Genomic DNA, 24,883 nt, shown 5'->3' on the forward strand with positions numbered 1-24,883 from the left:
TAACTGCGATGAAACGTTCTTGGTGGGAGCATGACTTCCATTCTTCTATAAATGGTTTTACTAAGTGGAGCTTATTATTACCTTTAATATTCCATTCAGACTGCCATTTATCTCTGAGCTTATACTGTACTAACTTCATGCCATCTTTGTAGGGAATGTTAACTTTCTTTATTTGTTTGTTCCGAGCTTTCGCAGCACATTCATCCGCCTTCTCATTGCCAGTGATTCCAATGAGGCTGGGAACGCAGCAAAATTTTATGTATTGTCCCTGTATTGTGGCACTCGTTATGTTGTGTATGATATTACCAATTAGTGGTGTCACTGCATTTCTATGGTGAAGTGAGGTTAGTATGCTCAGAGAATCAGTGTAAATGATACTGTTCTGAATGTTCTCATTTATTATTTTTTCTACAGCCACCAAGACTGCGTAATACTCGGCGGTGAAAATGGATGTACACTCAGGTAGCCGTACTATTTTTTCCCATTTATTCTGAACTACAGCACTTCTCACGCAGTGCGCCGATTTTGATCCATCGGTATAAAATGCTTCGTATTCTCGGTATTTTTCGTTGAGTGCTAAATATTCTTGTAATATCTGTTCATGTGGTGTATGTTTTTTCCGAAATTGTGTTAATGTGAAGTCGCACACAGATGGTAGGCAGTACCAAGGCGGGAGTGGATCAGGTTTTCGGGCAATATTAGGTAATATGTTCATTGTGTCTAGTTCTATGCATTTCTCTTCAAAGCGGAGAAGAAGTGGTCTGATTGCTAGAGGTTTGTTGGTAAATAGTGTTCGAGTTGGACACTTTGTAACGAGTGGGTAACAGATGTGTTTAGGCTGGGAACGGATCTTTAAAATGTATTAGCATGTGAGCATTGTTCGTCTGTCTGCAAGTGGTGGTTCATTGGTTTCTACGTACAGGCTTTTTATGGGTGATGTCCTGTAAGCACCAGTTGAAAGACACAAACCCATATTGTGCACAGGGTCCAGTCGCTTCAAGTACGACGGCCTTGCTGATCCATACACTATGCAGCCATAATCTAAAACGGAACGTACTACCGAGCGATAAATCTGTAGAAGGCATGTATACCCGATCAGAACCCCAGTGTTTGCGTGAAAGGAATTTAAGTATGTTCAGTGATAGCGACGCTTTCTTCTTTAGTGCGTTTATGTGAGGCAGGAAAGTAAGCTTTTTATCGAAGGTGATGCCTAAAAATTTGTGTTCCTTTTTTAAAGGCAGTTTGGTTTGGTTTAGGTGTAATGTGGGATCTTTGTGCAAGCCTCGTTTGAGTGAAAAAAGTATGGCTACTGTTTTCTGTGGTGAGAACTGGAAACCATTCTTGTCTGCCCATGTTGCCAGTTTGTTGATTGTAAGTTGTACTTGTCTTTCACATGTAGATATATTGGAAGATGCGCACGCTATCTGAAGATCGTCAACATAGACTGAATATATTATGGACCTTGGTATTACTTTGTTAAGAGAATTCATTTTTACAATAAAAAGAGTTGTGGTTAAAATACACCCTTGAGGCACTCTATTTTCCTGAATAAAATCCCTCGAAAGGGTTGAGCCTAGACGGACATTAAATGAGCGGTTAGATAAAAAGTCTTTAATGGAGTTCAGCATTCTGCCACGGATGCCGAGCTCAGCTAAGTCTTGAAGAGTCCCGAACCTCCAGGTAGTATCGTATGCTTTCTCTAAATCAAAAAAGACGCTAAGACAGTGTTGTTTGTGTATAAAAGCTTCTATGACAGCATTTTCAATGCGGACTAGGTGATCTGAAGTGGAGCATCCCTTTTTAAATCCACACTGATGAATATCAAGAAGTTCACAGGATTTAAGGACAAAAGTTAATCTTATATTAAGGACACTTTCAAAGGATTTGGCGAGACAACTGGTTAAGGCTATGGGTATATAACTGCTAGGAGAGGTTGGGGGTTTACTAGGTTTAAGAAACGGTACAATAATAGCTTTCTTCCAGGCTTCCGGTATTTTCCCAGATATCCAAACTGTGTTAAAGAATCTTAACAGTGCTTCTACGGCAGGCTCGGAAAGATGGGCAAGCATTTCATAATGTATTTCGTCGGGTCCTGGAGCAGTTTTTTTGCCGGCAGATAGTACTCTATTGATTTCTTGGAGGGTAATTAGACTGTTGTATTTCTCATTTGAACCTCCACTTGTTGGGAGCCTCTGTTTTTCAGCTGTGTTTTTGTATTTTAAAAAGGACTGCGTGTAAGGTGATGAACTTGAAACTGCAGCGAAATGTTCCCCCAATATGTCTGCCTGTTCCTCTATGTTTGTTTGTGCGCCAGGTGTTGTTAAAAGCGGAATTGTGAATGGTGAAAAGTTACCGTTTAATTTTCGAGCCTGCTCCCACATTTTTTTAGATGGGATGTGACTGTTGATAGATGAAACATAATTCTGCCATGATGCTTTCTCGGCACTGCGACGGACGTACCGAGCTTTAGCTTTTGCCTTTTTAAAATTTAAGAGATTTTCATGCGTCGGATACCTACGGAATTTACCCCAAGCTCTATTTTGTTGTTTTTTAGCTTGTTTAGTCTTTTGTCCACTATACTTTATGGTTTTGTCGCGCCACTCCTGACGACTGAGGAATAGCTGTGAGTGCGGCAGTTATGATACAATTAGTGAACTTTTCATTTATTTGGTCGATGGTGCGATTTTCTAAAACTATATTTTCAAATGTTGCCTTTGCTCTAAAAAGTGACCAGTCGGCGAGGTGAAGCTTCCAGCGCCGTGGCCTTGTGGGGATTATTTCCGGTGGGGATGTTAAAGTGATTAGTATAGGGAGGTGATCGCTGCCATATGGGTTGTCAATGACGTCCCAGTTAAATCGTTAAAAACAGAAGGTGAACTAAAAGACAAATCTAAACAGGTCATTTTCCCTGAGGCAGGGGAGCAGTATGTGGCTTTTTCTGTATTTAAAAGGCATACACTATTTGTGAGGATAAAATCTTCGATTATTTGACCCCTAGAGTCACAGCGCTCACTTCCCCAAAAAGGGGAGTGAGCGTTAAAATCCCCGACTACTAGATATGGTTCTGGAAGTTCATCAATGAGGCCTTGTAGATCGTGGACTGTTAGTGTGAGATGTGGAGGAATATATACAGAGCAGATTGTAATTGTTTTGTAGCTGACAATGCTGACTGCAACTGCCTCAAGTTTTGTTTTGAGTCTGATCTCTTGAGCAGGGACGCCGCTTTGTACGACAATCGCGACGCCTCCCGAGAGTCTATTTGCCTGCTCACGATCGCGTCTAAAAGTTTTATAATGCTTCAGGATGTTCATATGTTGTGCACCTAGATTGGTTTCCTGGAGACATAAGGCTACGGGTGACATTGACCCTAAAATGGTTTTTATGTCATCGTAATTTCTCAATATTTTTCTACAGTTCCACTGAACTAGAAAAGCCATGTTTATGTTTTGGGGTAGGAACGACGAGGGGTTTACTTATGTTCTGGGGCCGTTATGGTGGCCCTGCCTTTTTTCCGCTCAAGAGAGCTGTTCCGCCGCTGTAAAGCAGGCGGGCTGGGAGTTTGGTCCATCACCTCGGAAGAGGTACTGGACGACCGCGAAGAAGCCGCGGGTGTGTGGGTGGCAGGCCTCCCCCGACGGGGGGAAGTCCTGCGGGATGCTGACCCGTGGGCCGGCACTCCCTGGCTTGTAGTTGGCAGAGCAGCCTTCGCTGTCTCTGCCTGGGGCGTGGATGGCACTGGGATATTATTCGGGCTTGCTTTTCGTCACTGTTGCTGTGTATCACATGAAACTTTGTGAATGTGGGTTTCTTTTTCGCAAAAAAGTCTGCTGCCTCGTTCCGCCCTCTTTTAAGAGAGCGATCTGGTTTTGAAAGGGGGGGAGCCATAAAAAAATTTAGTTTTTCGGTCATAGTGGCAGCCACCCACCATGAAGTCCAACAAGGGGACGCGACAGGAACTTGAAGGCAAGTCCTGCCCACGCCAGCTGTACGCCTTAACTATAACCTAATATGACTCAACTCAGGGTAGTTGGTCACACACGGTTAACCCTCGCCGCCAGGAAAAAGAGGAAAAAACAAAGAAGGGAGGAGGATACAGGAAAGTTGTAAGAAAGGAGATAGGACAGTGAAAGAAGGAGAAGAGAACAGGAAAAGGCGACTGCCGATTTCCCCCGGTCGGGTCAGGCCGGAGGTGCCGTCTACAGGAAGCTGGGGCCAAAGTGGTGTGTTGCCTCCGCCGAGGGGCCTTAAGGGTCCAAACGCTCGGCATCGGCTCAACCACCAGGATCCCCTTTTCCCCGGACACGGCGATGCCACGCACGGCTAGGCGCGGATGCTCGGGTCCGTGGTGACGCATTGTTCACCATCATCCCCCTGCGGGGATGTCCCTGCGGATGCTCGGGATACCCAGTGGTGTCGCCACTCACCAACTGTCTGCATGCTGCAGACGCCCCCCTGCGGGGAATAATTTCTCATTGTACCACGCATGTTTTCAACAGAGCATACTACAACTCCTGGTAGCAATCGACATAAACGAACTTGCATAACTGTGCGAAGAAAAATACCGTTCTGGTCGCGAAGAAACATAAAGCGGGACACGATTTGTCGTACAAATAAATGAACAAGACCGAGACCTCCTCTCTTCACGGGCAAGAATAAGTTTGTTCGACTAGTTCTTTCCCATGTGGACGGCCAAATAAATACAGCAAAGACCCGATGGATCCTTTGAATATTGATCCGCGAGGCGCTCAACACATTCATGACATACCATATCTTGGAGATGAGGAACAGCTGTAATAATGAATGAGGAACAGGTTACACACAGTGGCGCGCGAGAACATTGATAGTGGTCGCCCCTGCCACCCACTGGCCTTTTCCTTTGCTACTGCCACCTGTTCATCCCAGTATGGTTCGGGGTTCGTCGGAGTTGTGGCCCACCGAAGTCGGGAGTAATAGTCTGGCGTTTCCTCCCAGTCACCATGCCAGAATCCATAACTCTTCTCCCAATTTATTTGCGCCCCGGTGCATTTGCAAAACTTCTCAACAACAGCCGTGGCTTCACAGATACTCTGTTTACTTGAGCAGAACACGGCGATGTCGTCAGCATAAGCTAAGATTTTAACATGCGCTGACAGTAACCTGAAGCCAGTTATACACTCAGAGTTTAGTATAGCCAGACAAAGGGGCTCAGATAGATTGCGAACAAGAGGGGTGACAAAGGACATCCCTGCCTCACTGAAGATCGTACGTGTAGGCTTTCAGTCAGCTCCCCATTAACAATGACGCGCGTTGTGCAGTTCGCGTACGCCATTCGTACGCCCTCCGTTATTACACAGCCCACATTAGCCTGATCTAGCAAGCTGAACAGAACCTCATGAGATACACGGTCAAAGGCCTTTGCGAGATCTAGCTGCATCATTGCCACCCTGTCGCCAAGTGCATCGCAGCATTCAAGCACACTTCGCGCTATGTGTATATTAGTGGCTATGCTCCGACCCTTGATACCGCAAGTTTGATGACTCCCCACTAGCATGGTTATGACGCCCTGAATTCGCTTTGCCAGAACCTTCATGAATATCTTATAATCTACGTTGGTGAGGCTTATTGGGCGATAAGACCCCACCAACAGACGTTTTTCTGGCTCAGCAAACTTCGGTATGAGTACAGCGTGCGATGTTGTGAATGACAATGGCGTGCGCTTTTTCTCGTACGCTTCGACAATAACTTTCAGCAGAATTAGGGCGATTTCTGACTTGAAATATTTGTAAAAGGCGGCTCCTAAACCATCAGGAGCGGTTGCTTTACCCAATGGCAGTTGATCTATTGCTTCCTCTAGCTCTGTAACGATTATTGGCTGTTAAAGACGAATTCTGACTTCATCGTCGAGCCTTGGCATAAACGGTAGGAAATCGTTATGGAAACTCCCCTCCGCCCTTCGCGTGTGACCCAGCAAGTCACTGAAATGGTCTCTGATTACGCCCTTGATAATGACGCTATCGGCCGATACCTCGTCACCGTTTTGTATCTGGCGTATTTCTTTTTGACAAACGTATGTTTTTTCATCGCCTAATGCTCGTTTTGTTGGCGATTCCCCTGCCCACAGTTTCTCCGCACGTGCGCGCACCACCGCTGCTCTGTACTTATCTGTGTCTATTTTTTCCAACTGCGCTTTTGTATTTCTTATTTCATTAAAACAAGTTCCTGGCTGACTGCTTTCAACATTAATGAGCAGCGCAAGCTGCTCACGGAGCTGGATTTCCTTCTGCTTTTCTTCAAATCTGAGAACACTGCTTGTTTCAATTGCCCGCATTTTGACGAACTGCTTAAATTCTTCCCACTGAACAGCGTAACTTGACGGTTGGTCCATGAGCAGCTTTTCGAGCTCTTTTCCTACTGTACTGACAAAGCGTTCTTGCTCCAATAACTTTACATTGAGTTTCTATAAAGCCCAATTAAACGGCTTTTTAAAGCGTAAGCTGCCAAAGTTTGCAGCCACTAGACAATGGTCGCTAAATGGAACCGGTTTGACTTCGTACGAGGTACACAAAGGAACAAAGTCTGACGACACATATAAACGGTCCAGTCGGGCATGGCTGTCTCCCTGAAAGTGCGTGTATTGCGGTCGCGTCCCAGTCATATAAACACTTCCTATATCCTCTAAACAGTATTCACTGACCAGAGCATGCAAGAATTCAGCACTCTTATCACGTACGGGCGAAGGCTTGGCCCGGTCGACTGTTTGACAAACACAGTTCATGTCACCCAAGAACATAACAATGTTGTCACATTTTAAAAACGACTCAATTCGCTCAAAAAACAATTTACGTCCCTTTTCTACATTTGGTGCATACACACACATAACTCGAAAAGACAGATCGCAGTACAAAAAATCGGCGACCAGGAGACGACCGCTTAAACACGAAAAGAGCGATTGCATTGTTATGCCTTTGTTATTCCTAATAAAGAGAACACAACCGCCTGACGCACCGACAGAATGACACACACACACATCAAAGTACATACGAAACGTAGACACCATTCTTTCAGTCGCTTCTTGGCTTTCAATTTTTGTTTCCTGGATTGCAACTACGTGAAGGTCGTTCTCAAGATTGGTTTTGGTTTGGTTTTATCGGGTTTAACGTCCCAAAGCGACTAAGGCTATGAGAGACGCCGTAGTGGAGGGCTCCGGAAATTTCGACCACCTGGGGTTCTTTAACGTGCACTGACATCGCACAGTACACGGGCCTCGAATTTCTCCTCCAAAGAAATTCAACCGCCGCGGCCGGGATGGTCGTTCTCAAGAAGAAGCCGACTTAGCTGACATTGCCGCCTTCTCGTTCCGAGGCCTCTAACGTTTAAAGTGGCTACACGTAGCACTTCGCGTAGGTTAGCTGCCATGTCGAATACAAAGGACGCCTTATTATGTGGTATCTACCGTCGTGACACACATCTCTCACCCCCCCACACCCTGAAGGAAGCTCAGCAGTAAAAAAAAACCTAAGGAGGCGGTTTACCCGCCTGCCGTGAGTCGGCCGGCGCGTTTGGCCGCCTCTTTAAAGTCGAACGCCTCGTACCTGGCGCTTTGGGCGGAGGCTCGTCGCTACCGCTGGCGTCCAGTTGAGACGCACTACAACCGGCTTCATCATGCGTGCGTTTCCCGGTTGCGGCCGAGAGAGCGTCCATGGGCTCCTCCGAAGGTTGGGTGCCACCCTCCAAAGAGTCCACGTATGTTTCTGTCCGACCCTTCGGCGTGGCGGGGACTGGTGCAGGAGCTACGGGAGCTCCTAGCAGCTTTCCAGGTGCTGCAGTGACGTTGGGTAGCACCTCTAGTTGATCCGTCGGGGGAGGCGTCAACGTGGGTTCTTGCGCCGCTGGCTCACTTGCCGCTTTCGATGCCTCCTCCGCGTCGGCTTCGTCCATTAGCAGCTCCGAGCAGTCCTCGTTGCTCACCCGCCCGGTGACGTTGGCATAAGTACGAGCACACTGCTCCTCCTCGTGCCCGTACCGACGGCAGGAACCGCACCGCGGGATCCGGCACTCCCGGCGGATATGTCCTGTACCACGGCATCGAAGGCAGAGCGGAGCCCTGCCTGGGACGACCACGAGCGCCAGCTCGCCAGAGACGCTCACTTGATGGGGCAGGTCGTCCAGCTTCACGCCGGCGTTCAACTTCAAAGTCACGAGACTCGTCGTTGAGCCCTTGTCAGACACTCCGTGTATGCGCCACCGCTCCCTCGACACGTCCGTCACCTTTCCAAATGGTGCGAAGGCAAGCCGCACATCTTCGTCTGGAACGCTGTGAAGCAGCCAGTTCAGCTTCATTCGTACGTCCTGGTTAGCGGGGTCGATTACGAGACAGCGGGCACTTTTCACTTTCAACTCCCCGGCGCTAACAATCTTCTTCAGCGTTTCATCGTCTTTGAAAGTCACAGCCCAGACATGATTCATGCGATACGCCCCTAGGGCGACCACTTCCGGCAAGAGCGATAGCTGAGCGAGCGCGTCTCGAAAATCTTCCACCCGGTATGGGCGGGCCCTGACATCACCGTGCAAAAATACGGTGTTCACAACGAAACGCCCGGTGGGCAGACTCGGCAATACAACCTGGTACTCGGATCCTGAAGACAAATCAGAAGCAAAAGACCTGTTTCCGCGGCCGGGCATGGCCGCTGAAGCCGCTCCAACGGAGCTCGTCATCGTACGTCCGTCACGCTCGGTGGCCGGAAGCAGACCTGTATACAGGTGTATCACTCTGCTTGAACCGAGGATTGAAAAAACAAAAAAGAGGTGCACTGGAGCTGAGTGAGACCAATGACATATGGTTTCCCCCCGTATGGCGTTCCTCAGAGTACTTTTAAATGTCCGCTTAATTAGTTAATTAGCTAACTTTATTTATGCAAATCTTTTGACGATCACTTAAATGTCATGTGCATTTCATTAAGTTTTAGAGGAGCTTAAGAAACAAGCCATCAAGTTTTTTGTAGCAATGTATCTTCTACGCAGTCTTTTTCAACCAGCATTTAGAAAGCCCGCAAAACATGAAAAATCTCCGTAATTGCGCTCTTGCGCTACCTTACTGTAGTACAGACAAACACGTTGTGAATGAAGGAAGTGTGCGCGCCCACAGTCTCGAAATCAGCTGCGAACCCACATCTCAGCACAGCCTCGTAAGTGCATCAGCATATTCTTCCGGAACAAGGAATGCGCGCGCCGTGATCTGCGATAAGTGATAGGAAGGCCAACGGCAGCTAATTAAGACGGAGCTATTATTAGGCCAGCCCCCAGGCAAAACAGAAAAAAAAGGCGAGGAAAGCAGCGAAGTCGAGTGTTTCGAGGTAACTCTGTTTTCTTTCTATCATTGTGCAGTCCGTCGAACCGAGCGGCAGCCACTCGCGGTTGAGAGCGCTCCAATATGGCGCATAAGCACAGTGAGGCATTTTTTAAAAATATTCATGATATTGTTCACAGCGCAACAAGAACGGGAAAAACGAAAGACGATAGAGTAACACAAACAAGCGCTGACTATCAACTAGTTTTTATTGCAGAAAAGAAGGGGTACATATAGAAACACTTATCAGGCACACAGACGTTTTCTGGAAGGCACGTGGGAGTTCAGATACCTTAACTCCCTCTCGGATAAGGCAATCGAAGGGCTGCTGATACATAGACTGCCTTTCTGATGAATATAAAAGGCCTCCATGATCTCTCGTGCTACCTTATCGCCGTGTCTGAACAGGATGCGCGTGTTACTATAATCCGGTACGCATTTGCACTCCTTGCACATAAACGTAGACTGTGCAAGGGGGTCACCTCTTGCCCTCCTTTCAGCATGATCTTTCATATGCTCGCATTGGCAGTTCCTGCAATGGGCGCCTGTGTGGGAAAGGGGTTCATTTTTTATAGTATTTTCATGCTCCAACAGGCGCTTATTCACACACCTGCCGGTTTGGCCGATGTACATAGCCCCGCATGAAAAGGGAACCTGGTAAGCCACCCCTACTTCGCAGGGTACCGCCGGGGACAAATGCCGCACCTGGCAGGCACCCCTCTTGCCTTCTAGCCTCTGGCTGATCTGTTTGCACATCGTGCTTAGCTTCCTGGGCGCAGAAAAGACGACGTCAATGTCGTATCTGCCTGCAACTTTCTTCAGCCCATGCTATAAGCAGTGTGCATATGGGACCACAGCCGGCCTTTTCCTCTTTTTGCCTTCTTTCGGCTGAACGCCATTCTTGAGCTGCCTGAGAAGCTTTTCCGCTGTTCTAGAAATGAGTCGGTTAGGGTACCCATTCACACGCAACCTGCTTGCTTGCGCCAAAATGCTCTCTCCCATTCTCTCATGGCAAGATTTCCGGAGAGCTGATTGCAAGCAAGAAACGGCAATGCCCTCTTTTATGAGCTTAGAATGACCAGCTTGCTTGCAATCAGCTCTCCGGAAATCTTGCCATGAGAGAATGGGAGAGAGCATCTGCCCACCGAGTTTTAGGCAACCAAGCTCTTAGACAGCAACCTAGGTAGAGAATCGCTGTCCAAAATCACGCAAGAAATTAGGCAGTGGCTTAGCTCTGTTAAGCCTGGACATACAAGCGAAAAGCTTCAGTTACGCTTGGTTTGACGTCATGGTTGTCGCAGTTCGCGCACAATGCACTGGGAGCACCACGATGACGGTGGAGGCGTTCGGCCGTCCACACACTGCCTGTACGGAGGCGGAGGAGGAGACTGAAATCGGCGCGGTTAAAACTGCCCGCAGGAATGCGGAGAGGAGGGTTGCCGGCTGCGACGCGGGCAACACGCGGCTGCTACGAAAGGTCAAACGGTGGGCGAGGAGGCGAAGCGCGCAGTTGCAGCGACAGCAAGGAGGCGGCGCACAAGCGCAGTAGCGCTCGGCTGCACCTGCGCTGCACGTGACGGCACTCGTTCTCGGCATACGGCATGCGCGAAACTCGGCTGCGACCCTCGTAGTGAAGCTTTTCGCTTCGAAAATGTGATATATGCGAATGCCTGCTGTTGCGGGTAGCAGTCTGAATGTGGCGGTTGATGTACCGACATTCGCAAAGAAACTGACGTAAACGGAACACACATAGGAATGGCGACAGACGCTGCGACAATTGTTAAATCTATTGCTACGACATTTAACTCTTTATTTTTTATTTATTTGATAACACTGTAGCCCTCCACTGAGGGTCATTACAGGAAAGGAAGTGTCAATTTATAAAAATAAAAAAAGAATTTCAGACACCGAGAACACGGCATTACAGAACATGGTCAAAGCATCAACACGGGGATAGCAATAATCAATAAAAAAACATGGGTGAAAGCGCTAATGGAGATAGAAAAAATTCTTACTTCTCTCCTTGCCCAAAGAGCCATTCCAAAAAGCATTCAAACTCATGGACATTTTTTGCTGCTACTGAGAAGTCCGGAAGGGAATTCCACAAATTATTACAAGAAGGAAAAAAAAAGCGTTTTGGAAGCCTTCTAGGCGTGCATTATCAGACTGCATTGTGGCACTGTGGTTCAAACGCGTACTGCGTTTCAGAGGAGGGTGAATATATGTTTCATTGTTGATTTTTATTTTATCTGAAAAAAACCATGTCAGTCGTGCTTTCTCGTATGTTTCTAACAGTTCCAGATCGGGACGTTTAAGCATGTCTGATACAGAATCGGTTCTCCGCTAACGCGAACAAACAAAACGCACTGCGGTTCTTTGAATTTTTTCAAGTTTGTGCCGTAAGTTCACTTGGTGAGGGCTCCAAACGGAGGAGGCATACTCCAAAACTGGGCGAATAAATGCCATGCTTGCAATTAGCTTCAAGTTCTCTGATGCATGCTGAATTTTTTTCTCGAATGGCATAGTTTTCGATAGGCTTTTGAGCAGACCTCCTCCACATGGTATGCCAGGAAAGATCATGCTGAATAATCCCTCCTTTATGCTTAAAGCTACGCACGCTCTACAAAGAGTTTGTAGAGCGTGCGTTCTACAAACGCACGCTCGTGAAAGGAAAGCGCGTTTTTTTCTTATGATATGAGAAAACGTCGGTTTTGAATAAATATTGCCATCCCACACTTAATGCAACACGCACATATTCCTTGCAGGCATCGGTTGATTTTACTTTGATCACGTGTGTCGGCCACTCTGGAGTAAATGAAAGAATAGTCGGCGAGAAGTTTTATTGTTAGGTCGTATTCAATTATACTAAAAATGTCATTGATAGAAATAAAAATAATAACGGTTCCAACACTGACCCTTGTGGAGCCCCAGACAAAACTTATAGTGAATTTGAAATTTAGTTACAATGCGGAAGGATAGTACACAACCGCATAAATAGGCTGATATCTAATTAACAATATTTGAATCAGTACCTGCGTTCAGAAGTTTCAAAAGCAGTTTACTGTGCTGGACCTTATCGAATGCCTTAGCAAAATCGATGCAGACGACCTCAATTTGTTCGCGGGCATCTAAAGCTGAATAGAAATCATGAACCCTTTCAATGAGCTGTGAAACAGTGGATAAACCACTCCGGAATCCATGTTGAGACGAACAGAGGTAGTTATTCGTCTCAAGGAAAATAATGATGTGTTTTGCTATTGCGTCGCAGAAGTAAGCGAAATTGGGTGATTGTTGGTGACTTGAACTCGGCTGCCGGGTTTAAAAACAGGAATTACAATAGCGCTACGCCAATCTTGAGGTGGTGAACAGGATTTGAAGGGCTTTCTAAAAATTATTGTTAGGTAAAATAAGACCCGTTCAACATATCGACGAAAAATTCACTTGGGACCCGTCTGGTCCGCTTGTTCACGACATCCTTGAAACGCTGCCACAATTCCTCGAAAAATTTATTAGTTGACGCAACCTCAAACTCATTGAATGATAGACTGAAAACACCCTCTGTTGTTGTATCCACCCTAGTGTAGTCCTTTTTTTCAGTTTAGGAACAGATGGTCGCAAGTGGTTGTGTGTGCAAATTGGTATATGAAGGTATACGATATTGTGGTCCAATATTCCCGGCTCCACTAACACCGTACTATCACTAATTTTGCAGTATAGGAACACAAGGTCTAATAATTCTTGTGAATGCGAAGTTTATCGTGTATATTCTTCCACACACTCTGCCATATATTATGAAAAAAAAACAATGTCCACAGACTTTTCAGCCCTCGAGGTTTCTGTGTGCCCGGCAGAGTCCCTGAAAAGGGTGTTTGAGGATGGCTACAATACTTTTGCATTATTTAGAGTTTAGGCCACCGACCGTCCATGCCTTGTACAAGACCTTAAAAGCGAGCCGATCATATACAGGGTGTTTCACCTAAGACTTTCTGCAATTTTTAAAAATAAGCTATTTGAATTAGATGCGCGCTTTTTCTGGCATAGCATTGTCAGTAGTGTAGTACATTATAATTCAACTAAGCCGTGCTAACTAGCAGGCTTGTTAACCAATATTTAATAGTTAACTTTTAAACTATTACCGTTCGGCTCCTTAATTATTGAGAGGCATGCAGCCCACCGTAAGTAATGTCCATATCCGTTTTTAGAATTTCGAGAACGCGATTATCCTCGGCGCTGTGGCCCAACAAATTTCGCCTACATCGCGCCAAAATACATGCGGTTTGAGAAGCTTGCAGGCAAAGCAACCGCTCCAGTGAACCTAACTCATCGAAATAGCCAAGCTTTGTTGGGCCACAGCGCCGACGATAATCGCGTTCTCGAAATTCTAAAAACGGATATGGACATTACTTACGGTGGGCTACATGCCTCTCAATAATTAAGGAGCCCAACGGTAATAGTTTAAAAGTTAACTATTAAATATTGGTTAACAAGCCTGCTAGTTAGCACGTCTTAGTTGAATTATGATGTACTACACCACTGACAATGCTATGCCAGAACAAGCGCGCATCTAATTCAAATAGCTTATTTTTAAAAATTGCGAAAAAGTCTTAGGTGAAACACCCTGTATATCATTTACAATATATTTTTCAAAAATCGTTCTTCTACTCCTCGAGGCTGCCAGTGGTGCCGCACTTTCGCCCAAATCCGCTTTAATGCATCATGCAGCGCTCACTACGTCAGCAGCGGAGGACAACTCTTTCTCATGCCACGCAGCTACCATGGCCGCGGACGGAAGCTCCGCTCCACGCTGAAGTCCCGCGCGCGTCGGCAGCAGGCGCAGAGGCCGAGTGGGCGGTGCTGGTGGAGGAGCGCCGAGATTTCAAGGTGCAAAAGTGATGACAGAGAAAGGCGCGAAAACGAAGAAACTACAACTTTGACTTAGATAACTCAGCTTCCACAAGACGCAAAAAAAAATTGTTTCTGGAGGATATTGTTGCGAAAGCAACATTACGCTAGCCGCCGAGCCATTTCGCGGAACAGAGGAAAAGCCGGCTGCACATGCGCGAGGAGCATTGACGTCACACGGCGCACAGCTGGTGCGCCGCCGCCGTTGCTGCGCGGATGACTCAGAGGGGCCGTCGCCGCCGCGCTCGCCAGTTGCGCATGCGTAGTAGCGGCGCATAACTAGCGTGCCGGGGCCACAAGCACACCAGCTCTGCGTAGTGACGTCACTTGCTCCTCGCACATGCGCAGTATGGTCGTGCACGAGCACGCGAAACGGCGAGGCTGTGGGAAATGTAGCTCATGCAACAATATATGGGTACGCGCAAATGCTGCTTTCGCAATCCTCCAGGTTTAACCAGAGCTAAACCACTGCCAATTTTTGTGAAGTGGCGTCTTTAACATCTTAGGCATACCACAACATCATTAGAGCTTCTTTCAGTGCCTCTTTAAGGTGACTTAGCGTTCACATTTTTTAGCTCACAAAACGATATCAGCAGCTGTTGTGCCTGTGGCACTGCTGGAAGCGATCGGCCACATCTTTGGAGAGGCACCTCAAGTAGAGTGTGAGTTTTCAGACTCAACTCTCGCTACAATTTTTGGAAAGCTTTTTACGGCTGAGCATCTACAACTATTCGGTACTAGATTTTGCTGAGCTTCGTTCATCTGCTGAAGGAAAAGGCCGCCGTTTTGTCATTTTAGCCGGCCCTGGGACACTGCAGGCCTCACGGAAACGATACTGCTTACATAGAAGCTAAGAGCGCCCTCAACAATGTCCTGCGAACAGTTGTGCAGTCTTCAAGACCGGACGACGCATGCCTTCTTTCTCGTTTCATGTGGACTGCGACAGCAAGGCGATGGGCACTACCAGGTGGAGGACCTATGCGTCTCAAAAGGCTACATTCAAACATGACCTAACCCACTCCACAAGGAATTCAGCACTACCCCGTAATCTTATGACAAGGTTTAACGAGTCGGCACATTTTTTTAGTTATTCGTGGACTCCACAGACTTTCCTCGTGGTCTCACTGAGTCTGCAGGGCATGTACGTCCTGTATCTTCGCCCGAAAGTTGGCGTTGGGCGCTTCTTCGACGCGTTTGGAAAGCAGGCCACTCTAGGATGACCTTGTACTGGCCACTTGGCAGGAGTGAGAGCTCTCCAGGCAACGCTGGCATTTCTATGCTTTTCGAGCAGTATTCAACCCTATCACATTGTTTGGAGCTCTAACGTCTCTCCTGTTCGCTGCTCTAATCCGTTCATATCTGAAGGGGCCCTTCACATGGATATGCCAGAAGAGCTAGTGGATGCCCACCTGCAGTGCAATAAGATTGGTGGGGTCAATGCTCAAGCCTGACTGATTAACTCTTGCATGAAAACACGTCTACTATCAGAAGTGTTCATACGTGTTCATACGGAGAGGGAGCTCTTAGCTACTGGAAGCCTCCAGGTGTCCTGCACGTCGCGCTGGTGCATCAGTAAGAGAATGATCGTGAAGCTCATCAATTCTTTTGTGGAAGCACCGGCAGAAATCCTGGAAGAAACCAGCCTAGGGTTTTCGAAGCACGATACTCCCGGGTCCACCGAGAGCCTTTTTGTTGCTTCGGGTGCCAGTTGGCTGGGCACGTTGCCACAGCCTGCACAGATGGACCAACGAAGTAAGCGATCCGGTTGCGCGCATGGTTTTAAGGCATGCAAGGTGGACTTTGTGTCAATTGTGATGCTGACCACTGAGCGAGCTAAATATGATGCTTATTCCGTGTCAGCGCTCCGCAACGCCGACAGGCTTTCATATTCGATCCAAAAGGAGATCCTCTAAAGAAATAATTACCTGGAGGAGATTAGGAGCAGTAGGAGGCCATGTTGTATACATCAAGCCTAGAGGACCAGAGAAAGCTGGTTCAGCGGGCGCAGGAAACAGCTGAAGCCGTAGGAGCCCTGGACTAAGGGCCCCTCTTACTTCTGGGGCAAAAGGCTCTTTGTTGAATAACGTTTACCACCGCCACCACCTGCATTGGAGCTGTTGGTTCCTGTTGACAGGAAAAAGAGCCAAACACAACGACAAAGGAAGACCTACCAGACTGCGCAATTTAAAAGCGACTATAGTGTGGCGCATCGCCCATGCTTTATTGATGTCGTGAGCCGGTGTGTTCATATGAGCATCAAGGACAAAACCAAGATGTTTCCGAGCTTCTGCGCGTCTTGATCGCTGCACTGCGCTCGCATATTTCAGTGCTGTCACCCAGCTTCTTCAAGAGCTTCGTTCAGGTCGTACTATCTTTTGAGTCAGTGCATGATTTTCGCATTCGCAGCAAACTCTCCTTACCACATGGCTCATATAAGCCAGTAAAGCCCATCTGAAAACCTCATAGTGCCTTTATGCAAATGATCGACTGAATGCACTGAAACTCTTTTTTGAAAAAAAAAAAAAAAACTCATTCCACTCTTGGCGCTGTCGGAAGCAGGTTTACTGAATAAAAAAAAAACAGATTGATCTTTACTTGGCTATGTGGCGCATAAAAACTGTTGTATAGGGCCTTTCTCAAACGGAAGCGCCGCCTTATATACGCCGTGAAATTCCTTATGCGTCTTTGTATGTAAGCAATTTCTGCTCTGGTGACATTGAAGTCGCTGCGTGAAGCTAGAATTAGGAGCAAGAAGACTCTCTTATCTCTCATGTACATGCCTCCTGGGAAGTGGCTTTGAATATCTTTCTACAGCTCCTATGTTACCGCTGGCTAGCTCCTCGAATCACCTGTGCAAACTTCAGTGACCATCGTTCTGCCAGTGGTTAGAAAAACACGGACTCTTGTGGACGGCAACCAGTCGCCATCATTGAAAATTTGGACCGGTGGGCTGCCAGTGATGAAAGCCCCACTTTCTTTTGGCCGCACACTTCAGTCAGCGCCATCGACTTGACACTTCATTCCCCTGATGTCATGGTCAAATGTACTACGGTACCGCATGGGGAGCGACCATTTAGAAATTTTAGTGTTTTTCGGCCGATTTCCATCTTCGTGGTTCAAGAATGAGCATTGTCAACTAATGCAAGTACAAGGAGCACCTAGAATGTGTTTATCAAGACAGTTTCCGCAAAATGCTTTCAAGCTAATTAGAAACAATCTCGGAGGTCAAATTACCAAAACATTTTCCGGCCCTACAGTTCAAACTCAGGGGCCGCTGCGCAGTGCGAAGTTGGGCCGAGTGCAACTCACGCACAAGAGAAATGACAGAGTCCTGAAGACGACTTATGACAGGCTAAGCTTTTCAATACGACGGTATGCGAACATTATTTGTGAAGCAGCGCTGGGTCTCCTTTTACCTTAGTTTGTCTGTGGGAGTTATTTGAGTCTTACGGGGGACTGTCATCCTTTGAAGCCACTTGATTCTCTCGCTTTGCGAAAGCAGACGCCTCTTGTGGCCCCGGCAGAGAAATTTGCTCGTGCCATCATGCATGCAAACAAGAATTGATCCATGATAACCTACGGCTTCGCCTCCCTCCCCCTCCCTCAGTCATGGACAACCCGTTCACCATTAAAAAATCGCAGAAAGCCCTGAGCGGCCTGCCACCTTGATGTGCACCTGATCGCTGCTACTGGTGGCGCGTGCTGAAACGCCACCTAAGCGTCTGCTGCATCTTTTCTACAGGTTAGTGCTTACATAAACATGCAATTTTATATTTTCTTCGCCTGTTGCCATTGCTGCCAAATGGTTGTCTTCTTTGTTGATTATCAATTGCCCCGATGCGTGGCGAACGATTTCCTTAAGGTTCGAGAGGAAAAAAAGTCAGATTTTTTGAGTAAAGAGGAAACTTAAGCAAGAACTTAACCAAGCACCAAAGAAATTCAGAAATAAGGACAGTGAAGAATTGCATCTTAGTGGGTACAACAAATATTTCTGCCAAACAGACGGGATGGCTACATTTCTGGTTCCTTTGAGCACACAGCACTGGTGTGTCCCAGTTCCAGTGTTCGGCACTTTAACTTATTATTATGAGATCTTAACCTTCAAGTCGTACTTGCACATAATAACAGTAGTATACCGGCCTCCGAACGGCATTATTCCAAGCTTCTTGGACTCCTTTGAGGAATTCATAGATTACGTTAACACAGACAATTTACACCTCATATTCGAAGGTGACATTATTCTGGATATTTTAGGGGATTATATCGTCACCACCATTTACTCCACTGGCTTAATGAGTTTGATCAGCACACTTCACCGCATTACTGAGATCACTTCGTCCGGTCATGATTTATTATTATTACTAGTTTTTCTCGCGCCGACACTATGTTATCTCCTGATCACCAATACTGATCATTATCATCACCGTCAGCCTGGCTCATAATCAGCCTGAGTTAGTAAAGGTGTAAGAAACGAAATGAGAATGATGGGATATGAATCCGGAAATCGAGTGTACTAGTCGAGGATTATTTAGTATAGTATTAAGTTTAGCAAGAAGTTTAGAATACAGTACGGTGTCAAATGCTTTGGAGAAGTCAATAAATAGGGCATCAACCTGTTTACCATGACCAAGGTTAAGTGAAATGTCATGCGTGAATTGAACCAGCTGTGATCATCATCATCATCAGCGTGACTACGCCTACTGCGGGGCAGAGGCCCCTCCCATGGCTCTCTCATTTGCCCTGTCCTTTGCAAGGTGCTGCCCGCAAATTTTTTAGACTCATCTGCCCACCTAATTTTCTGCCGCCCCCTGCTACGTTTGCCTTCTCTTGGAATCCACTCCGTTACCCTTAAAGACCAGTGGTTATCTTGCCATCATACTACATGCCCTGCCCAAGCCCCTTCCTTGCTCTTGATTTCGACTAGAATGCCATTAACCCGCACTTTTTCCTCTATCCACTATGCCCGCTTCCGGTCCCTTAACGGGACACCTATAAGTTTTTGTTTGCATAGCTTACTGCGTTTTCCTTAATTTGAGCTGAACCCTCTTCGTTAGCCTCCAAGCTTCTGCCCGATACAGCAGCTGTATACTTTTCTCTTGAGGGATATTGGTAAACTGCCATTTATGATCTGAAAGAAACTGCCCGGGCACCAGGCGCCATCTTCCACCGGGCTGCCAGAACGCTACAAAGTGCCTCTGCGCCATGAACAACAAGCGAGCTTTGTAACCTCTCAGAATGATTAAACATGTATGTGCCGTCCTCGTGGAATTGCAAGAAGTCATGTGGGTACTACTCATTGTCTGTGCATACATTAACAGCCAGAGGAAAAGAAGCCGCTTGGCTGTTTAGCGCTGCGCGCGACGTGTGTCTACAGCTGCTGATAGTACATCTACGCGCATCGAGAGCTCTACCGCTGCGGAGTGTTCAGCCTGCATTGTTTCCAATCAGCCGCTAGAAATGGCGACCTGCGTAAAGTATGGATTGCTGTGGTGCATAGGACGAAATACGAGGCAAGTACGGAAGCACGAGTAAGTACTCTGTTTGAAACGGTCGACCTAACTGCGTCGCGATGCGTTCAGAATTCAGTGCTCGTGTTATGGTAACATGCAGGTGCGTTCGGGACGGTGTCAATAAACGTGTCCTTTGTGGAGTTGGAAGCCTGTTCCCTTGCTGCGAGCCGCTCTCCACCCTGCGGACGTTGCGTGCGCCGCAGCGGTGCCGCGTGTGGTGACGGCATTGTTGAGGCCTTCGGCTCGCGCGAAGCTCGAACCCGTGGGGGTTGGTAGCCTGTACCCATCGTAGTAACCACAAAGCCAACCGAGTGAAACCCTGTGCCAAATGCTGCGGCTCGGCCACGCAAGGACAAGTGTAACCCGTTGCTACAGCTTTGGTTTTCTTCGTTGAACGTTAGGGGTACCGATCTATGCGCTCGCGCTAAATGGAGCGGTGGCATGCAGTATGATCGATAGAAACCAATAATTTTGGTCGAGTGGGGCCACTCGCGATAAGCTCATTGAGCTCATTGGAATCGACTCGCATTTCTAGATCGAGTGCTTAAGTGGTTATAAGTACGCGACGCTTCATCAGGGTTCCCCGAATCATCGTCAGCGCCAATTCTTCTCATAGCGGCCGGAGGGAAGCCAACTAGAGCGTCGTGTCGTCGTCATGTCAACGATATCCAGCAGCAGCAGCAGCAGCAAAAAAAAAAAAAACTCCATCCAAGAGCAGGATTCAAACCACACGCGTCGAAAAAAGAGCTGCTTCATATCAGGGTCACTGAGACGATTCTGCCACGGCCGGAGCCTTATGGCACTACGTGTTTGGGCAGGAATCATACGGTTTTAAGCGTTGGTTCACCCCTAGTCGCCTGGTGTGCTGAAGTAGTTGAAATGCAAAATTACAGGAGTTTCTTATCCCTGGCTTCGCGGCAGACATGACCAGGCAAAATAGGCAGTGGCTTGGCTTTCTTAAACAGTGTCTTAAACACGCCACTGTGGCGACAAAAAAAGCAACAAAAGAAGAAGTATGATGCGGCGTGAGCAACAATGTGGTGAAAGTGGTTCCTTGGAAGTTAAGAGTGAATAAAAGAATGTGTTTGCAACGACCAACAAAAGTGTTTGCAGTCGTTTGAAAATTAGCCAAGAAGTCTTTAATGCGGTCAACCGCTTCCTAGCGCATTCAAACCTTGCTCTTAGAGAGCATGACGTGTCATTCTTTTTACTAAGACCGTTTAATCTACCAGTGGTGTAGATCTCAGTTTTATACGTCGTGTTGCTGCGATGCTTCAACTGTGGATAAATCTTTTGGTTGCGTTTTGCCATCCAAGCTTGGAGCGATGGCGTAGAGGTACAGCATCCGCCTCACTACAAGAGGGCGGGGGTTAGAATCCCGGTGCCGCGAAATTCCCCACCTTGTTTGAAGAAAAAAAATCTCCGCATGTCGATGGAATTTCATAACCGGGCCTGAGGTGTGGCCTGATCTCAGTGACCAGAACCGACAACGCACTCGCTCACCAGAACAGGATTTGGCCACCCTGGTGTAGTAATTAGCCGCAACCTTCTATGAACGAGCCAATTAACCCTCGGCCAGTGGCTGTGGAGCAACTGACTAAGGCGGCGGTCAGACTTGTGACGCAGCGGAGAGTGCTAAGATTCACCGGCTCCAGACAGGCCGCCATTGGAAACTGAACCTGGCAACGCTTAACGCTAGAACCTTGTGCATTGAGGCTAGCTTAGCAGTGCTGTCCGAGGAACGAGCGGGTACTACATGGGATGTCGCAGGGATTAGTAAAGATAGGAGGGCAGGAGTAAATTTCAGGTTCTCTATCTTCCTTGCACCAGGGGTGCCCCGCCAGAGACGGTCTGTTTAACTGAAGACTGAAGCTCTTCGCACCAGGGGTGCCCCGTCAGAGACGGTCTTGCGATGAGTTGAGACGCAGGGATAAAAAAGGGAATAGTTGGAGATTTATGTACAGATATTTACAATCATATACAAGTTAAGGCACTAGACACACATTAAGCAGCAAAAGGACAAAACAACAAAAAGATGGAACTGGCTAACACTAGGGGAGGCCCCTACTCGGCATAGCCGAAGATGCATAGCATCTCACCTTAGCGCAGAACCCTTTTTCTGGCGCCGGAGCCCGGTTTTAAAGACCTCAAGGCCCGGCCCACATTTGGTAGCACCCAATCATTCTACACTCTTCATATGATTGGCTAATCGAGAGCATGGTCAGCCCTCCAACAATAAAAATAAAAAGAAACACAAATACCCATTCGTGCCAGCACGTGCGCGAATCGGTACCGCGGGGCGGGGGACACCCGTACTTCCCGGCTCATTCGCGAGCGACCGCGTTCCGAGAAAGGAGCCGCTCCGCTTCGAGCGCCCCCAGGCGCGTTCCAATGACCCCGCGTACACTACCGATCCCTTACACGCCCTTCCCAAGATTCTACAAAGGGCTCAAATGCCACTTTTAGAATTATAACAAGAAGGGATCGGTACGGCTCACAAAACCACCCTTAGGGTGACATACCGCAGCTACACCAGCACTGGCACCAACAAAACCAAAAGCAAAATGCACACAGGCACCAACACAACATAAGCAAATTGCACAATTTCACACGGTGGCATGCCTGCTGTGCACTGTAAAACGGAGTCCAGGTTGATAGGCTGTACCCATTTCACCGGCATGCACAGCGTCGTCCTGCTCGCGAATGAGCACACATACACACAGACAGTCGCGACTGGAGCGTTCACTAACACTCGTACGATGTTCGTAAGTGGCCACGTGAGCCTCCTTAGTCGCACCGAGCGTCCCTGTGTGCGTTCGAGCCACCACGTGTCTCAATCAACACGATTAACGCCTAACTGCCACTCGGCTCATTAGGCTGGTGCCACAGCGGGGCAAGATCAACAGCTGGTGCCCTCCAGGATCAAACACGTCCCGGTCCTCGATGGGTTCAAACTCCTGATCACACAATGCACCAAAGGACACGCTCTCTCCGGCGCGCCGGTACGAACCGCGTGCTGCGCAAGGAGCATAGCCCCTAGCCCGTCCAAATATATCAGTACGGTCAGTCTTGCTACACTTGATTTGGCGACCTGTAGCACGGAGCGTACTGTTCGTCGCACCGACTTTCAATTTGAAAGCCTCGCCCTTGCCTCCTGGTACTTTGTCTCGCTTCGAGCATTTGCCTCGTTCCTGCAAGGGCAAACATTGAAATTGCCGCTCCCTACTTTATAGGAGCTTGCCGGCTTCACGGCATCAACTGACTCTGAGGCTGTATGAGGTGACTCGTAGTCACTTGATCCGAATTTGCCTTGAGTCAAGTCGTCACGCATTTCCTTCTCCTCGAAGGACCTGGTCGGACGCCCATCGGGTGCGTTCGACAGTTGCGCGGCGCTCCGCCCGGTAGGCGCAACAGGCCCACCTCCGTTCTCTGGCTCGGATGGAATGCTCCTGCCATCACTAACGCTACGAGGCACTTCGTGCCACCTGCCCGACACCGTCTGTCGTTGCGGCAACGTTAGACTTCCTCCTGACACTAGCTCCGTGTCGGAGGTCACATTCTAATCCATAGAGCCTGCAGGAATTATATCGCTGCCCTGATTGCTATCGGACAGCTTGGTCTCGATTGCCCCCGGAACATCGGAATTTGGTTGTTCCTTTTCGTTGCTAGCCACCCGCGGTGGCGGAAAAGCTGTGATATTTCCGCGCCCTTCAGGAAACTCGTTTTCACTTCCTGAACCTTTTGCGGCCTTTCCTAACAAAGATGCGTTCCCGCATACCGGCTGACTGCTTTCAGCGTCCTCACTGCTGTTTTCCTGACCTGTGCATGACAAGCATAAGGCTTTACCTTCCAGCACAGGTGGCCTCTCCTCTCGGGACTCGGAGCACTTGTCCCTCGCCAGTTCACTAGCTATCCTAGACTCTTTCAGGTTAGCCAGCTCGAGCTCTAGCTGCTGGTGCCTTGCTTCTAACAACTGCAAATCCGGAGGTTTTTCCTCGCATAGCGGCGCCTTTCCTCCATTCACTTTTGCAAGCTCAGCCTGATAATAAGCTAAGCGCGCCTTCGCCAATTCCACTCGGTACCTCACATCGAGTGAGGGCCGGCATGGATAACTCTCCATACCGCCGTCTGTACCCCTCAACTGTCCTACCGGCTCGAACGCATGCACAGGGACGTGAACGATGCGACGAAGAAAACTCACAGTTTCGATGCGTCGATCCGCATTGCCAGTTCCTTGGCGTCGGAGTCCACCGCCACTTTCACCGGACGCTGCGATGAGCTGTCGCACGCCGCTGGTCTTGTGCACGTTGTCGTCACTTGCTGCGACCCGCCGGTGACCGTCGAGTTCTCGACGCGCTGCTTTCCTTCACCGGACGCAGTCTCGCGTCGCTGGACTACTGCCGTGGTCCTTGCCGCTGTATCTCCCTGCAGGTGCGTTCTCGAACGCTGACCTGTTGCCTTGTCGTCGCCTTTTTCCCTGCCTTCAGTCTTCTTCCTGCGCCGTCTTCCGATGGCTGCAGGATCCTGTCGACTGCTCCAGTAAATTTCAGGTTCTCTATCTTCCTTGCACCACGGGTGCTCCGCCAGAGACGGTCTGTTTACCTGAAGACTGAAGCTCTTCGCACCAGGGCTGCCCCGTCAGAGACGGTCTTGCGATGAGTTGAGACGCAGGGATAAAAAGGGAATACTTGGAGATTTATGTGCAGATATTTACAATCATATACAAGTTAAGGCACTAGACACACATTAAGCAGCAAAAGGACAAAACAACAAAAAGGTGTGTTAGCTTATTCGGCTAACTAATATACAATGAAGGAATATTTATATATGTAGATAGAAAGACGGACTATAAATTACACTTAAGAATATGCAAGTTTAATATATACACAATGTACAAAGCCTACTTATACACACACTAAGAACAACGTTCCGCTCAACGAACCGCACGCGCACACGCTCGGACACACACTACCGCACTGAAAAAACCCGTCTCGCTCGTTTTCCGCTCTTCTTCTGGGCCCCACAAAGGGCATCTGCTCTGTATCAAAGTTGACACTCTCACAGTTACAAACACACAAATACGCTCAGAAAACACGTAAACACACAGAGAAAAGACGAACACGTGCGAGAGCCTCTCTTCCAAGAA

The 24,883-nt window shown here is 48.0% G+C and overlaps 1 protein-coding gene across 1 annotated transcript; it reads right to left on the minus strand.

Annotated features, from left to right (window-relative positions):
• Positions 1-7,328: 7,328 nt before the first annotated feature.
• On the minus strand, positions 7,329-8,719 carry LOC149367718 (uncharacterized). The gene has a single exon (XM_089567401.1). The coding sequence runs from the start codon at positions 8,692-8,694 to the stop codon at positions 7,495-7,497; it is 1,200 nt and encodes a 399-aa protein (XP_089423527.1). The 5' UTR covers positions 8,695-8,719; the 3' UTR covers positions 7,329-7,494.
• Positions 8,720-24,883: the final 16,164 nt, after the last annotated feature.

The sequence above is a fragment of the Amblyomma mixtum genome, chromosome 1 (assembly GCF_055824585.1).
Source record: "Amblyomma mixtum isolate Tamu chromosome 1, ASM5582458v1, whole genome shotgun sequence".
Taxonomy (NCBI): Eukaryota; Metazoa; Arthropoda; class Arachnida; order Ixodida; family Ixodidae; genus Amblyomma; species Amblyomma mixtum.

What these genes read in the sequence shown, in the direction of transcription:
- LOC149367718 (XM_089567401.1), bottom strand. Translation starts at nt 8,694, where the DNA reads ATGACGAGCTCCGTTGGAGCGGCTTCAGCGGCCATGCCCGGCCGCGGA.